General features: G+C 25.5%; 3 protein-coding genes across 3 annotated transcripts; 2 read left to right on the top strand and 1 right to left on the bottom strand.

Moving 5' to 3' along the window:
- The first annotated feature begins 1,089 nt into the window (after nucleotides 1-1,089).
- LOC122508406 (nuclear exosome regulator NRDE2) lies at nucleotides 1,090-5,573 on the top strand. Its single transcript, XM_043621714.1, has 10 exons — nucleotides 1,090-1,267; nucleotides 1,392-2,005; nucleotides 2,139-2,493; nucleotides 2,640-2,786; nucleotides 2,870-3,138; nucleotides 3,394-3,722; nucleotides 3,907-4,447; nucleotides 4,653-4,802; nucleotides 4,923-5,095; nucleotides 5,201-5,573. The coding sequence occupies exons 1-10, from the start codon at nucleotides 1,189-1,191 to the stop codon at nucleotides 5,451-5,453; spliced, it is 2,910 nt and encodes a 969-aa protein (XP_043477649.1). The 5' UTR covers nucleotides 1,090-1,188; the 3' UTR covers nucleotides 5,454-5,573.
- Nucleotides 5,574-5,902: 329 nt separating this feature from the next.
- Nucleotides 5,903-10,685, top strand: LOC122508459 (protein phosphatase inhibitor 2-like). Its single transcript, XM_043621823.1, has 4 exons — nucleotides 5,903-6,266; nucleotides 9,458-9,622; nucleotides 9,735-9,811; nucleotides 9,902-10,685. The coding sequence occupies exons 1-4, from the start codon at nucleotides 6,187-6,189 to the stop codon at nucleotides 10,123-10,125; spliced, it is 546 nt and encodes a 181-aa protein (XP_043477758.1). The 5' UTR covers nucleotides 5,903-6,186; the 3' UTR covers nucleotides 10,126-10,685.
- Nucleotides 10,686-11,375: 690 nt separating this feature from the next.
- On the bottom strand, nucleotides 11,376-15,276 carry LOC122508456 (methyltransferase-like protein 17, mitochondrial). Its single transcript, XM_043621821.1, has 9 exons — nucleotides 15,022-15,276; nucleotides 14,801-14,954; nucleotides 14,290-14,689; nucleotides 12,758-12,911; nucleotides 12,533-12,676; nucleotides 12,366-12,455; nucleotides 12,124-12,247; nucleotides 11,806-11,944; nucleotides 11,376-11,643 (listed from the first exon to the last, which is right to left on the bottom strand). Exons 1-9 carry the CDS (start codon nucleotides 15,064-15,066, stop codon nucleotides 11,478-11,480), a joined length of 1,416 nt encoding a protein of 471 aa, XP_043477756.1. The 5' UTR covers nucleotides 15,067-15,276; the 3' UTR covers nucleotides 11,376-11,477.
- Between the last annotated feature and the right edge of the window lie 12 nt (nucleotides 15,277-15,288).

Genomic DNA, 15,288 nt, shown 5'->3' with positions numbered 1-15,288 from the left:
TTTGGAAAAAATTTAAGAAAATAGTCATTAAAAGTATGTTTTATTTCAGGACACCTACACTCATGACGTATGGTGCAGCTTCCGGGCTAGCAGCATTATACGTTATTGACTGGAAATTAGTTCTTCAATATGTTCCCTATTATGGAGGAAAATTTAGAGAATAAACCCGAAGAATAAATTAAAAAATCTTATTATGGAAAATTTATTAGGTTATAACTTATTGTGGACATACCATGTACCATAAATTACTTTTATGGCTATAAATATAAACTTAAAAGAAACTATTGTTCACATTTTCTTACTACTACCCCTACTTCCTTTAAAGAATAAAATAGAAATTTTAAATTCAAAATGTTTTTTTTATCTTTATTTATATTTTAGAAATTAAATTTCTTCTTTTTCTGCATTCTTTTTTCTTAATTCGTAAAGTTCTTCAGCCTGTTGAACGTGATAATTCCTTCTCATTCTCTTCCTTGCAGGCTTATAATAATATCTATTGAAATAATTTAAAAATAAAGGAAAATTAAATTAAATTTTGTTTTTATTTCTAATATTGCGGAAAAAACTTACGAATAACCGATTGCTGCAGTTAAAGCTGTGGAAATAATAAATGTGATCCAAGAATATTTAGTAAATTTCTGTCTTCTAGCAACTAGTGTCGCTTTATCCCTAAAACAAATTTAATATTAAATATATTTTTTTCATATGAAATAAACAATTTCTTATTGTCTATTAATTTAAAAACTATTTTTACATTTTGAATTTCAGAAGTTTCAACAATTTCTTGTTCTGTTGATTTTTTCACTGTATCACTGTATTTGCCTTCAAATAATGGTTTCCAACACATATAACCGTTAATAAGTCCGAAAATTGCAGCCAAAATTAAACCCCTTCTCAATGTGTACATAATACAAACAATCAGTCAGTATTAAAAATTAATTTAATTTACAAAAAAAAGAATTCATTTTAATGTTTATTGTTACAAACATGTACAGTGAATCAGCTGTTCGAAAAGAGGTTATGTTCGAAATTTAAAAGAACACATGCTATTGGTGGACTTGTTTTGAAATTCTTTTCTGATTGGTCAAATGTTTTTTCTCATTGTCGTCTGCTACTTGTTTGGTTCATGTCAAAAGAAAATTAAATATTATAAAAGTTTATTTATTTATTTATTAATTTAACATTAAAATGTCTCTTTTTCCTGCTTATTCAAATGAAAAAGATGCAGAAAAATCAAATTCAAACCATACAGAGGAATCACCGAGTGGTAAGTATAGTTTAGATTTACAAAATTGAATGTAAACATAGCCTTCAAAAGAGGAAAATTGTAATAAACAAATGTAAATAAAAATATTAAAGAAGTTTTAATTAAATGAATTAAATTTTTGCAGATAACAATAAAGTTGATTGGCTTTCTAACGTAAGTTTTCAATCAGGAATATCCTTCAACAAACCCATTGATATATCAACTTCATCATCGGATTTATCAGAAAATGATTCTATTCAAGTACCAAGTTCATCTAAATTAGAAATAATTCCTGAGAATGTAAAAATTGTGACAAGCAGCAGAGAAGTTAATTTACGAAAACATAAGAAAAAAAAGAAACGTAAAAGTAAAGTTGCAAAAAAATATGAATCAAAAGTAGAAAATGTTTATTTTGAGGATCGAATTCTAGACACAAGAATGTGTACAGTAGACACATTGTGCTCGAGAGTTCGTCCTTTGTACAATTTATCCGAATATAGTCTAAGTTTCATTTCTGGAAAACGAACGAAAAAACGTTCAATTCGTCGATATTATTCAAAAAATATTGATATGATTGAACAATCCAAGAAGAAGGATACAATTATTAAGAGGACAAAAACAAACGAACCGGAGGAATGTTTACCCGAATGGTGTGTAAATATTGAAGAAGAACAAACAATAAAGACACAAAATTTTAATCAAAAATTAGAAGAAGATCCCAACGATATCCAAATTTGGCTTCGTTTTATCGAATTCCAGGTATTATTATTTATTATTTATACATAAAAATCATTTAGAAACATTTTTGCTACGTATTTATATATTTTTCTTTACTATCAAGATGTTTGATTCTACAATATTATTTTAATTGCTTTGTTTCTTAACTTTTTAGGATGATGCAATTATTTATCAGCCATTTAAAAATAATTCACGTTCGATACTTGAAAAAAAGTTGTCTATCGTTGAGAAGGGTTTGGAAAAGAATCCCGGCTCCTTAGATTTGGAGAAAATGAAATTATTCCTCATGTCTGAGCTTTTACCGGCTGATCAATTCTCCAACGAATTGGAGACTCTTCTCAGTAAAGATTCGGGTAATTTGATTCTATGGCAAACTCTAATTATGACAATACAATCGTCAGTCGCATTGTGCTCTTCGCCAAGTGTTTTGAATTTATTTACAAGATGCCTTTTTATTTTACGACAACGATCAAGAGCAAATCCACGAATTTACGATGCGCAAGTTTTAAGTAAGTTTTCTCCCCTTTTTAATTTTGGGTAGGAAATTTTTTCTGTTTTGAATAAATAATATTCAATAGTCTGAATAATAATCTTCAATAATCATCAATAATTTAAATAAAAATCTATTAACGAAAAAATAATAAAATTGTTATAGATACAATGTTTCAGTGTTTGATGTTTCTCAGACATGCGGGACTTTGGGAGCAAATGTGGGAAACGATAAGAATGAATTTATGTTTAAATCTGGATTTACGGAAGGAGAATTTACAATTTCAAAGTTCGATTGATGAGAAAAATCTTAGTAAGTATTGTTTGTTTTTGCTATATTTATTTATTTGATTGAATAAAGAGAATAATTCTTTTTTCTTTCTCTGATTTATCAAGTTGGAATGGAGGAAGTAATTCTAACGTCAAAACTTCCGTTGAATCAACTTTGGCTTCGAGTGGAATCATTGAGGGAAAGATGCCACTGGCTTAGTGTAACTAGCGATCAACTTGAATTGGTTGGAGATTCAAAGAGATTTGTTTTACCTGAAGATGTGGCCGACTTTGTTCATCCCTTAGTCTCGCGAAATTCAAATTTCCACCTGGCAATTTATTCGCTCTTGGCACTCAAAGTGCCTCTGCTACCAACTCGAGATAGTACTTTAAAGGTGAAAAATTAAATATTCCTTTCACTATCTTATTATAAATTAATATTTACTATTTATAAATTTTACTATTTATTATTTATAAATTTTATTATTGACTATCTTCTATATTAATAATCGTTGTATTCCGGTAATCTGTTCGCAGTTTGAAATTAGTTGTTGTTTGTTTTTTTGTTTCCTAACTTTTTAAAATAATTTTTCTTTTTAAATGTTTAAACTTTTAAAATTAATGTACTGAAAATTTGCTATAATTTTTAGAGTTTAGGACTGAAGGATCTGAACTGGATTTTCGATTCCCTGGAAGTTTTACTGCCATTCGCTTATCCTTGCGTAGGAGAAACGGCTGGTTTTCAAAAAAGAAAATCCCTCGTCGAAGGTTTAATTCAAGGACAATTAACATCGGGCCCGCAATATTTGCGATTTCATCCCGCGCAAGAACCTTTTTTGGAATTCTTAAGATCAACATTTAGAGTAATTGCCGAAGCTTTGCCGCCTTTAGAGAGAACAAGCATTTACATCTGGTGGTTGCGATTCGAAAGAATGTTAGTTTATTTCGGAAAAGATGATCCCTTAAAAAGTGACAATCGGTAAGAAATATTTTCCCTTTAAAATTCTAATCATCAGTATAATTAATTATCTATTATTTTCTATAATAGATCATTATTATTAATTTTAATAATTAAGTTGAGTATTTAATTATGATTTTTATTTTACATTAATTACACTTCTTCGCACTTCTTTCAATTTTGACAATTTCATTATTAATTTCAGTGGCAAAAAGTTGAAGAACATAGTAAAGGAATTTCTAAAGAAAGTCGAAAATCGAAATAATTTACATTTTTATCGCGAGTACGCACTCATTGAATATGAACAAGGACATTTCGAAAGTTCTGTAACTATTTTAGAAACTGTTCTTGCATCGAATAATTTTTGTCCAGCGACATTGAAAAATGCAGATGAAAAATTGACAGTCATGAGTATTTATAGGACACTTTTTGAAATTTTACTCAATACGAGAACTTATCGTTTGACAAATATTGAAAAACTGAAAAAAATTGCAATGACACTGGTGCCTGAAACATCGGGTAATCGTTTATTGTTGGCGTATAAATTTTTACGTGAATCTGTCGACGATTTTCTCTCTCACGAGATAATGGATGAAAGTATTGATGCTTTCTTTTTACCAAACATGATGTGCGATACGATTACGTGTTGTGCGTATCTTTCATTGATTTTGGATCGGAATATTAGTGAAATTACGAATATGTTTCGAAATTGCGTGGAACATTGTAAAAATGCCCCGGAATTGAAGGTAAATTTTTTTTGTTCAATGTGCTGAGTTTTTTTTATTTCGATTCATGTATTTATTTAGGTTTTGTTTTATTTATTTACTTTTTTTTTGTTTTATTTATTTACTTCGTTTTTATTTTATTTATTTACTTTGTTTTTTTATTTATTTATTTATTTATTTTTATTGATTTGTCATTTATTTTATTAAATTTTATTTCTATTTTCAGGAGCGTCTGTACGAAAGCGAATTAACACTCTTGCAATTCCATGCAGAAAAAATTCACGAATCGAATCAGTCTTTGAAAGAAATTTTAAACGAAGCTTCGCTTTTATATCCTGACAATTTTTACCTTCTTTCTGTATTCGCTGATGTTGAGGTAATTATTATAATTTATTTTAAAATATTTGTCTGTAGAAAATATGGGAAAATATACAAGAAAATAAAAATAAGTAAAATTAAAATTAAGAAGATAAATTAAGAAAATAATTTTCAACAGTATGAATTACCGACGTGGCGGCAAAATAAATCAGGAAAAATTCGTCTATGGCGAGCGATCACCATGTGCATGGCTGAAAATTCAAGGATTAAAATTCTGAAAGAGAATAATCTTTTGGATGCATCAGGAGCACTTCTCAATAAATTATTGTCATTCTATCGGAAACTTGCTCGGTAAGTAGAATAGTAAATTCCAAAGTATTAAAATTTCGTAGAAATTATCCTTTGTGGCCAATCGTGACAATATTGATTATTTATTGGAAATTTTATTATTTACAGCAATCCTGACATTTGTCATTGTCCACTTTTGTGGAGACTGTTCATATTATTGTTACGGGAGGAAAATCTTTCCGAGAAAAAGGGAGAAGACGCTTATCACGAAAGTGTAATAAATTGTCCATGGGCCCGATGTATTTATATAGATTCAGCAGAAATTGCTCCTCAGCAATTGACACAAATTCAAGATGTCATTCGAGGAAAAGAATTGAGAATACACGTCACTCCTGAGGAGTTGGATATCCTCAGAAGTTAATTTCTTCTTGTAAATATTTTTTAATACTATAATTTTTTTACACCATGATAAAAACCATAATTTTAAGAAATACCATGTCAAAGTACATTTAATGTAAATAAAATTTAAATATATTTTTCATCAAGTTAATTATCAACTAATTTATAGAATTTAATTTAATTTAATTTCGAATTCCCTTTTTCTCTGGAAAAATACACAAGTGTAGAAATATAGCTCTTAAACAGGGGCTAAATTGTACACTCTTTTTTCATTAATTAAAATTAATGACCAGTATTTTAAAAAACGTAAAACAAACAAGATTTTCAAGTATAAAAATTAAAAAATCAATTTTTTCCCTCATTAGAAGAAAAGATAAAATTTTATGAATTTTATGAACTTTATCGATCGAAAATGCTGGAAATTGTTTTCGGCGCCAGTCGCTAGGAGCGTAAATGTAGTTTAAAAAAATAATACATTATTGCAAGAAATGAAACAGAAGTGAAACTGAAATGTGTTGCTAATTTCATCTCCCAGTTCTTCCAGAGTTACATCCTAAATTATTTTATTTTTTTTTTGTCAAAACTAAAGCGTTTATTTTTAACACCGGTATTCGATCAAGTGAATTACATTAATAATGGGAAGACGTAGAATTTAAAACTGAATTTTCTTTTTTGAAAAAAAAGTGTACATTATTATCAAATCAAAATCCATCGGTTTGCATTTTTCTACTCCGAAAGAAACTATCAAAAGAAGAATGGCAGAAAATTTGGGCAAACGCCCTTCAAAAGGGATTTTAAAGACATCCAGCAGTTTTGACAATCAAGAAGCACCGAGGTAAATAATAACAAAAAAAAACCCTTTCAAAAGTTTTACCTTGAAAAAACATTGCAATCATAACCTGACACTTGGCGCGGTAATAGAGCTTCTTTACAGCTTCATCGCCACGCTTTTAATCTCATTAAAGCAAATCAGTTTGTCCTTACTTAAAAGATTATATTTTGTTTGTAGAATTTTCTCTACATTTCATTCATAACTTTACTTGAGATCTTACTACTTTACTGATTGAGAATTATTTTACTTGAGAATTTTTTCTCTCAAAATAGTTTTTGCAAAAAAATACCACTGTCGATTTCTTTTTTTTTTGTGTAAAGGTATTTTTATTTTGGTACAATATTCTTGTTTTGCGTGTTGAATCACTTAATTGTTAAATCGCGTGCGTTGATGAAAAAAAAATTACCAATATTGTAAGATTTGAAGGTATAAACTCTGTAATAAAACGCTCAACAATTTACACTTTAGTTATTCCATGAAACACAGTAATAAACTGCTCAACAATTTATATTTACTTATTCCATGAAAAAGAATATGTGAGTCATGATAAAATTAGATGATAAATTCAATACTCCCACACTAGATGAGTAAGATTATTTTTCCAAACAATTTTCAATTTTCCTCAAGATCACTCAAGTTTGAAAAGAAACAAAATAATAAACCTAGAGATTTAATCTTTTAAGGTTTATGATCGATGAAAAAATATTGTTGATTATCATTTAAATCATTATTACAAAAAAGAAGTCTGTTTCAATTAATAAAAAATTATAGAGAAAAAAAGAAAAAGTTAATAAGCTTCGTATCGTTGAGAGACTAAAAAGTTAATTTCCTATTCAAGTCTTTTTTTCCATTTCAATTGTCTTGTGAATGACAATAAAAATAAGAGAGGAAAATCATTTGCATAAATAATAATCACGTTCGAGTAAAAATAGAAATTTTATTTTAAAACATTGACATTTTAAACACGTTATCAAATGGTTAGTGATTGTTTCGAATAGATGAAAATTACAGCATCCGGTTAATTTGTATGTGTATAACGTTTCATTCACTCATCCCACCTTCAATATTCTCTCGATTGTGAATGTCGAGGAAAAATCAATTTTCTCTATTACACTACGATTTGGTGATTGCCAAATAAGAAAAAATCTCCATTTTCTATCATTTTTTTCCATAACTAGATCTTTTGGTGATTTTTCCTTTTTATTGCTTTTCGATTATTATTTTTAATTAAAGGTAATTTAAATTTTTCACGGTTGCCACAGGTCAAAAAATTCAGGGAAAAGCCAGGGAAATTTAAAATTCATGAGAAAACTCTGAATTTTGATGTTTTTTTTGTTTGCCTCGTAAACTATAAAATTAAAAAGAATTTTAATACAAAACCTTCAATTTTTTCTATAACTTACAATAATTTATTTTCAAATAACTTAATTTTTCAGGAACTATCATAAAATTATGACTTATAAATTATTTAATGAATAATTTTTACAATTTTCATAAATACTAGATTTATAGAAGAATTTTAGTTAAAAATACTAAAAAAAAAATTGGATTTTGGAAAAATTACAAATGATTCCAGAAATTCAATTATTTTCCAAAGTTATAAAAATTGTTCGCATAAATTCAATTATGTTCAAAAATTTTTTTAAAATTCTTGTCAAAATTTCAATTATCTTTATAAATAATAAATTTCTTCTTCAAAATTCAAATATTTTTGAAAATTTTAGTTATTTAAGATACAAAATTTGATAAAATTTTTAGAAAAATATCAATTATTTAAAAAGAGTTTTATAAAATTCGTCGCAAGAATTCAATTATTTAAAAAAAAATTTAACAAAGTTCTTTTCAAAAATTCAATTATTTTTATAAATAATAAAATTCTTCACCGAAATTCAATTATTTTTACAAACTTGAATAAAATTCGTTGCAAGAATTCAAATGCATATTTATAAAAATAATAAAATTCTTCACAGAAATTCAGTTATTTTTATAAACTTGAATAAAATTCGTTGGTAGAATTCAATTATTTTCAAAAGTAATAAAATTATTCGCATAAATTCAATTATGTTCAAAGATTAAAAAAAAATTCTTGTCGAAATTTCAAATTTTTTTGAGAAATTTTACTACTTTTACAAATAATTGAATTCTTGCGAAGAATTTTATTAGGATTTTTGTAAATATGTAATTTTTTTTTTTTTGAAAAATTTCATTAAATTTCGTAATAATAAAGAATTTTTAAAAGTAATATTTTAATTGAAAATTTTGAAAATAATTGAAATTTACAAAGAATTTTATAAAAACCTTTAAGAACAATTAAATTGTTTCTAAAAATTGTATGACAATTTTTCAAAATAATTGAACCTGCTAGAGAAATTTTATTAAAATTATCTTGAATTGTTTCAAAGAATTTTTTATCAAAATTGTTGAAAATAATTGCATTTTTATTAAAATTCTTGAAAATTAATTGAATTTAAATAATATTTTTTAAAACAATTGTATTCTTTCGAGCAATTTTATTAAAATGGTATAGAAAATAATTGAATTCCTCCGAAACGTTTTATTATTTATGAAAATAATTGAATTTCTTTGAAGAATTTTATTACTAATGAAAATATTTTAATCTTGCGAAGAATTTTCTTATTTATGAAAATAATTCAATTCTTGCCAAGGATTTTACAATTTATAGAAATAATTGAATTGTTTCGAAGAATTTTATCTCAATTTTTGAGAATAATTGAATTTTTTGAAGGAATTTTATTAAAAAGTTTGAAAATAATGATTTTTCTTAAAAGAATTTATTCAAAATTGTTGAAAATAATTGAATTTATATTAAAATTCTTGAAAATAATAGAATTTAATTAATATTTTTAAAAATAATTGTATTCTTTCGAGCAATTTTATATTACATTTTTTTTAAATAATTGAATTTTTTTGAGTATCTAATAATTTTTACAGTGAATCAGAATATTCTTTAGGGTCAGGGATAAAGTCAAAATTTTGTCTGGAAATCAGGGAAAAATAAAATTAAATATTTGTGGCAACCTTGTGCTTCAAAAATGCGGATAAATTCTGAAAATAAAGTAAAAAATTTTGAAAAAAAGTAAATATTCTGAAAAAAATTTCCGTGACCCTTTTCTTTTCGTTTGATGGAAAATTTCAGTTTCTATATATATGTAGTTAAATAATCAATGTTTCAGAGCGAGTAAAGAAACAAAATGGGACGAAATGAATATAATTGCAACACTACATCCAGCTGACAAAGATTATGGTCACATGAAAATAGAAGAACCAAAAACCCCATATAATTATGCGGCAATGAATGAAGACATGGATCATCTCGATTCATCAGCAGTTGCGTCAAAGTAAGTAATAATTTTAATAATTACCGTAAATTTAACGAAAAAAGAGGAAAAATACCGAAAATTAATTTTTACAATCAAAATTAAAACAAAATGTAAAAATTATTAATTTTAGATTAGAGAAAAATGTACAACCAAAAATTTTCGAAGAGTCCAGTGACGAGGAAGATGAAGAAACTCCCGAAGAAAGAGGTAATTTTGAATAAAATAAAGAATATTTCTATAAAAAAGAATATTTTTTTCTATTAAAGAAAATTGACAATTTTTTTTTTTTTGTTGCAGAGAAAAGAAAAGCATTTGAGGCAAAAAGAAAGGGACACTATCGAGAATGGGAGGCGGTACAATTGGCGAGGAAGAAACTTCTCGAGGAAGTTGAAGATGAGGACGAGGACGAGGATGACGATGAATTATTGGAAGAGACGGGCGGTGATGATGAGAATAATTCAAAGACACAATCAAAGTGCGTGCCATCAAGTGCAAGTGAGAATGAGAGAAAGTCAGAATGATTAATAAGTCTTAAGAATAAATACATTAGAAAGCATGCCGATTCGTCCATAGAGATATTTTTAGATAAAAAGAAAAATATCTTTTGTGATTATTTTTTTTTCCTTTACATTGTCTCTAAATGAAAAAAGAGCAGAAAAAAATTATAAAAAATTCCTAGTAATTTAAATTAGTTGAAACATTTAATTTATTACTTAAATATTTCGATTCTTCAAGAATAAATAAACACTTCAAACAGGATACTTCCCTTAAAGAGCGATATTTAGATTTAAAAATACATAATAACGCGACATTTTTTTAATGAAATCACTACAATTTAATATTTAGTGAAGAGTTTATCATTAGAATTTATTCAATTTCCCCTGCGACAGAAATATCAAACACCAACTCGTTGAAATAGATTTAATCAAAAAAAGTGTTAAAAAATTAATAGTCAAGAGATTAGCAATTTACTGATAGGGAAATTAAAAAAAAATCGAGTCAGTATATATTTAACCGCGAATTGACCCAGATACAAGGAGAAATGTAATTTTTACATAAAAATTTTATTGTTTTTGTTGAATGATAGTATATTTTTGTGTTGTAAATAACAACAGTGCAAAAAAACCCCACTAGAGAATGTTTTTTACATTCTAAAAATAGAATTTATATAGTGAATTTAAAAAATTGATTTCCTCTTGTCATAAATGTTCAAATGAAAAAAGAAGAAAAAAAAACTTTCTTCTCTCTAGAAAATACAATATAATTTATTTGCCGAAAAAATTTATGAAAAATAGTGTAAATTAGCGAAATACTGAATTGAAAAAAGAAATTAGCGACTAATTTTAAAAAAATGATAGTGTAATAATAAATAGCGTTTAAGTCACATTTTTATGGACAGAGCACTCGAATTTTGATGAATGGAGAAAAGTGTTTTATCCTAAACTTGAGTTATTTAATTTTACTACTATCGTGCGTTTCTTTTTCTATTAAATGTTAATTTCGACAGAAATCAAAAGAAAAATAATTATCTTTTTGGATGTTTGAAGAAAAACTAAGTAATTTTTTACGCTGCGAATTTTTTTTTCTATTAATTTTTTTTGTATTATTATACGGACCGAAAAGAATTTTTTTCTCTACTTTTTACAATAAAAAAAAAATGTCTTCTTTTATTACAAGGTTAATAAATTATTTTGCGAAAAATCTTCCTTTGTAATTAATACCCGTGTTAGTATTTTTTGGAAATTTTAATTAGTTATTATAGAGGGAAAAGTTTTAAAAATTCGAAAATTATTTATTGACTTTTCGTAAATAATTAAAATAAAATACTTACAAATAATATTTGACACTGGTGGGAGAATTTATTTCTTGATCACTATTTGATAGTTTCGTCTTTATAATCTTCATTTTCTATCATTTCTGTCGTGTTTTCATTATTTTTACTGTCGCTCTCAATATTTATACTTTTATCACTTTTAACATTCATTTCTAATGGAATTCGATCACCCCATTTGCAAAGTTTTGCGCAACGATAGAGATTTCTGAAAAAATATATAAAAAAGATTTAGAAATATTTAATTTCATAATAAACAATGCACAATTTAATAAAATATTTGAATTATCAAGTGAACATTCAGTAAAAATTGTTACTATCAAGTATACATTAAATTGAAAGAAAAAGGGATAAAATTTTCATAACTTACTTTCCATGTTTGTTGCGCGTAAAAATAATTTCTTTTAAATTTCCAGAACTATTGCACATTCGACAAATTACATGTCCTCCTCGCCTTAAAGGTGAACTAATTAATCGAGGCCAATCGCTATCATCTCCTAATTTGCCACCTATAAATATTTTCAATTGACTTTAATTGATTATAATTAATTAATTTATATATATTAATTAAAATTTTAATTATAACTGATTAAAATTAAAATATTGTTAATTTTGAAACTGCGATTTAAAGAATGATTTTCAAATGATACTTTTGAATAAATAATTATTTCTTAAAAAACAAAATTACCTTTCTTAAATACGACGTATGAATAACGTTGATGTTTCACCGTTTTTCCCAGAAACGATATAGAATTGTATCCTGCCTCAAAATAACAACTATTTGGTTTTGGACAGTCAAAATCGTGAGGACACTGAAAATAGTTTTCAAAAAGTGTTATTTCTTGTTAAAGTAAACTTTTTTTCAAATAAAAAAAAATAAAATGTATAATGTATGTGTAAAATGTAAATAAATAAAAAAGAACGTCTTACAGGAGAGAAAACGTGAGTTTCCACAGGTTTGTTGTCTTTATCATTTAAATTCGATAAATGTAAAATAAAATCTCGAGCCTCGGATACAATCTGAAAATTAAAAATATTTTTCAAATAATAATTTAGTATTAAAAAAATGAATGTCATCTTTAGAAAAATATACTCACTTGAAATCCTGCACTCGTTCCATCTTCAACAATGACTAAATAATTTTTTGTTTTCTTCCAAAGTTTCATGACTGCGTCTAGTCTAGTTTTCGTATTTGGTAATTCAATCAGAGAATGTGCGCTCACTGTGATGTCATAATTAGGCTAAATACGATTAAAAAATCTTAAATACGGAGACAATAATATTGTAATTATAAAAAAAATTGTTTGAAAATAATTTCTTACTCGTAATGACATTGGCATAAACTGTCGATATATAATTCCCTCGAAATTTGGATACAGAATTTTAATTATTCTTTCAGAAAGTGAAATGATTTCATTTGAAATATCGACATTCACAAATTCTTTGACTTCTTTTGGCCACAGTTCGTTTATTGCCCTAGAGAGAAAGAAAGAGAGAGAGAGAAATCTATATTAATAATCGTTGTATTCCGCAGTAATCCGTTCGTAGTTTAAAGTTAGTCGCTGTTTGCTTTTTTGTTTCCTAACTTTTTAAATAATAATTTTTCTTCAAAATTAATGTACTGACAATCATTGAATTCTTTTAAAGTATTCATAAAAAAATTTAAAAACAATTGAATTAATTTCAAGAATTTTTTCGACATTTTTTCAATATGTAATTGAATTCTTTCGAGAAAATTTAATTAAAATTGTATTTTGAAAATAATTTAATTCTTGACAAGATTTTTATTAAAATTCTTTAAAATAATTGAATTGTTTTTAAGAATTTATTTCAATATTCTTGAAAATAATGGAGATTTTTTAAAATAATTTTTACTGAAAATTTTGAAAGTAATTGGATTTATTAACAATTCAATTATTTTCAATAATTGTACAAAAAATTCTTTACAAAAAGTCAATTTATAAATAATAAAAATCTTTGTAAAAAATTAAATTATTTTTATATAAATAATAAAATTATTAATTATATAAATAAATAAATAAAATTCTTATCAGGATTTCACTTATTTTCAAAAGGTGCAATTTAAATTAATTTTTTTTCAAAAATTTCAACTATTTTTAAAAATCTTGTAAAAATTCTCTGAGAAAATTCAATTATTTTAAAAAGAACTGCATTTTTCACAAGAGTTCAATTATTTAAAAAACTTTTAATAAAATTAAATACAAGAATTCAATTATTTTCATAAATAATGAAATTTTCGATAGAATTCAATTATTTTAAATACAATAAAATTGAATTTCATTTAGTTCTTGTCGAGGATTTTACAATTCATAAAAATAATTGAATTGTTTCGAAGAATTTTATCTTAATTTTTGAGAATAACTGAATTGTTTTGAAGGAATTTTATTTTAAATTTTTAAAATAATGATTTTTTTTTTTAAAAAGAATTTCATCAAAATTCTTGAAAATAATCGAATTTAATTAATATTTTTAAAAATAATTGTATTCTTTCGAGAAATTTTATTAAAATTGTATTGAAAATAATTTAATTGCTCTAAAGAATTTTATTATTTATGAGAATAATTAATTTCTTGCTAAAAATCTTTTTTGTATAAAAAACAAAAATATTTAATATTATGTAAGCACTTAATAAGTAAATTCTTTAAGTTTGTAATTTGTAATAATTTCGAAAATTTATGTTTATTCTTGAAAATATAAAATTTTGTAATTTACAAAATAATAATAAATGGAGTGCGGCGTGTAGCGCGCGTATCATTTGCTAGTTGAGAAATAAATTCCGAAGGCAAAAAGAAAGTTTTGATTTTATAAATAAAATGGAGATGAGAATAATTACCAGATTGTGCTTCCGATTCCGGATCCAAAATCAAGAACATTCTTTGGCTTGAATTTCTCATCGCGAATACGAATTTCATTGAAAATAGAATGTAGAACTGCATAATTTGGAACACTTCTAGCAATCATGTACATTAAACTTTTGTGTGTATCGTAAATAGTTTCCTGCCAATAATTGACCTTCTGCTTTACGATAGCTGAAACCTTTCCTTCATTTTTTCTCTTTATTTTATGTAATTCATCAACCGATAAGTCTTTTAAATTCTTCTTTTTTAATAACTTTTCGTGTGCATTGTCGTATAACGATTTTCGCTCCTTCTCTTCTAAAGGTACATGACGACCGTATAAATGATCTCCAAATCCAACACTTTCTCCAATAATCTGCGCTCTATTTGGATAATCTGAAATTAATTATTAATCTTAATTAATTATTTAAACTTAAATATTTTTTAAAGAAATCCAGTATTGACGGTATATTTTATTCTTTTTATTTATTATTCTATTAATATTACCTTCCAAAACAAGTTTTATAGCATCAAAAATTGGCCGTGGTAGAGAAATTACATTCTTTTTTATTATTCCAGGATGGTGCCTGTGTTTTATTTCATTGTTATCAATTAAAGTATTTACCGATTCTGTTAATCGAGGTCTTGCCACTGTTGAACACTAAAATAGAAATAATCAATAAATATTAATACCTACAGAAAATAATAAAAAAAAACATTACACTTACCCATCTGATTTGGCAAGTCACAAATATTTTTGATTTTGACAACATAATTGCAAATTTATTGTTCTCAATTGATAAAAATAGTGACAGTAAAATGTCATTTCAGTTAATTGTCTTTCATTGTCAATTGTCTTTTCAATTTCCATCCATTTCCATCAGATTTTATTTAATATTTGTAATTTATTGTTATAAATAATTTTCCGACAAACAATTACAACAATCACCACTTGAACATAACCTAAAAATTTCCATGTGGACTAAAGGTGAATG

This window comes from Leptopilina heterotoma, unplaced genomic scaffold (genome assembly GCF_015476425.1).
Source record: "Leptopilina heterotoma isolate Lh14 unplaced genomic scaffold, ASM1547642v1 Lhet_54, whole genome shotgun sequence".
Taxonomy (NCBI): Eukaryota; Metazoa; Arthropoda; class Insecta; order Hymenoptera; family Figitidae; genus Leptopilina; species Leptopilina heterotoma.
Note: the sequence above shows the minus strand (reverse complement) of the source record. Positions and strands in the feature narration are given on the sequence as shown.

What these genes read in the sequence shown, in the direction of transcription:
- LOC122508459 (XM_043621823.1), top strand. Translation starts at nt 6,187, where the DNA reads ATGGCAGAAAATTTGGGCAAACGCCCTTCAAAAGGGATTTTAAAGACA. An exon ending in GACAATCAAGAAGCACCGAG is followed by an intron (nt 6,267 to 9,457) that starts GTAAATAATAAC and finishes TCAATGTTTCAG; the next exon opens with AGCGAGTAAAGAAACAAAAT. An exon ending in AGAAACTCCCGAAGAAAGAG is followed by an intron (nt 9,812 to 9,901) that starts GTAATTTTGAAT and finishes TTTTTGTTGCAG; the next exon opens with AGAAAAGAAAAGCATTTGAG.
- LOC122508406 (XM_043621714.1), top strand. Translation starts at nt 1,189, where the DNA reads ATGTCTCTTTTTCCTGCTTATTCAAATGAAAAAGATGCAGAAAAATCA. An exon ending in TACAGAGGAATCACCGAGTG is followed by an intron (nt 1,268 to 1,391) that starts GTAAGTATAGTT and finishes AAATTTTTGCAG; the next exon opens with ATAACAATAAAGTTGATTGG. An exon ending in TTACGATGCGCAAGTTTTAA is followed by an intron (nt 2,494 to 2,639) that starts GTAAGTTTTCTC and finishes AAATTGTTATAG; the next exon opens with ATACAATGTTTCAGTGTTTG.
- LOC122508456 (XM_043621821.1), bottom strand. Translation starts at nt 15,066, where the DNA reads ATGTTGTCAAAATCAAAAATATTTGTGACTTGCCAAATCAGATGG. An exon ending in TGACTTGCCAAATCAGATGG is followed by an intron (nt 14,955 to 15,021) that starts GTAAGTGTAATG and finishes TTTCTATTTTAG; the next exon opens with TGTTCAACAGTGGCAAGACC. An exon ending in GGAATCGGAAGCACAATCTG is followed by an intron (nt 12,912 to 14,289) that starts GTAATTATTCTC and finishes CTTTCTCTCTAG; the next exon opens with GGCAATAAACGAACTGTGGC.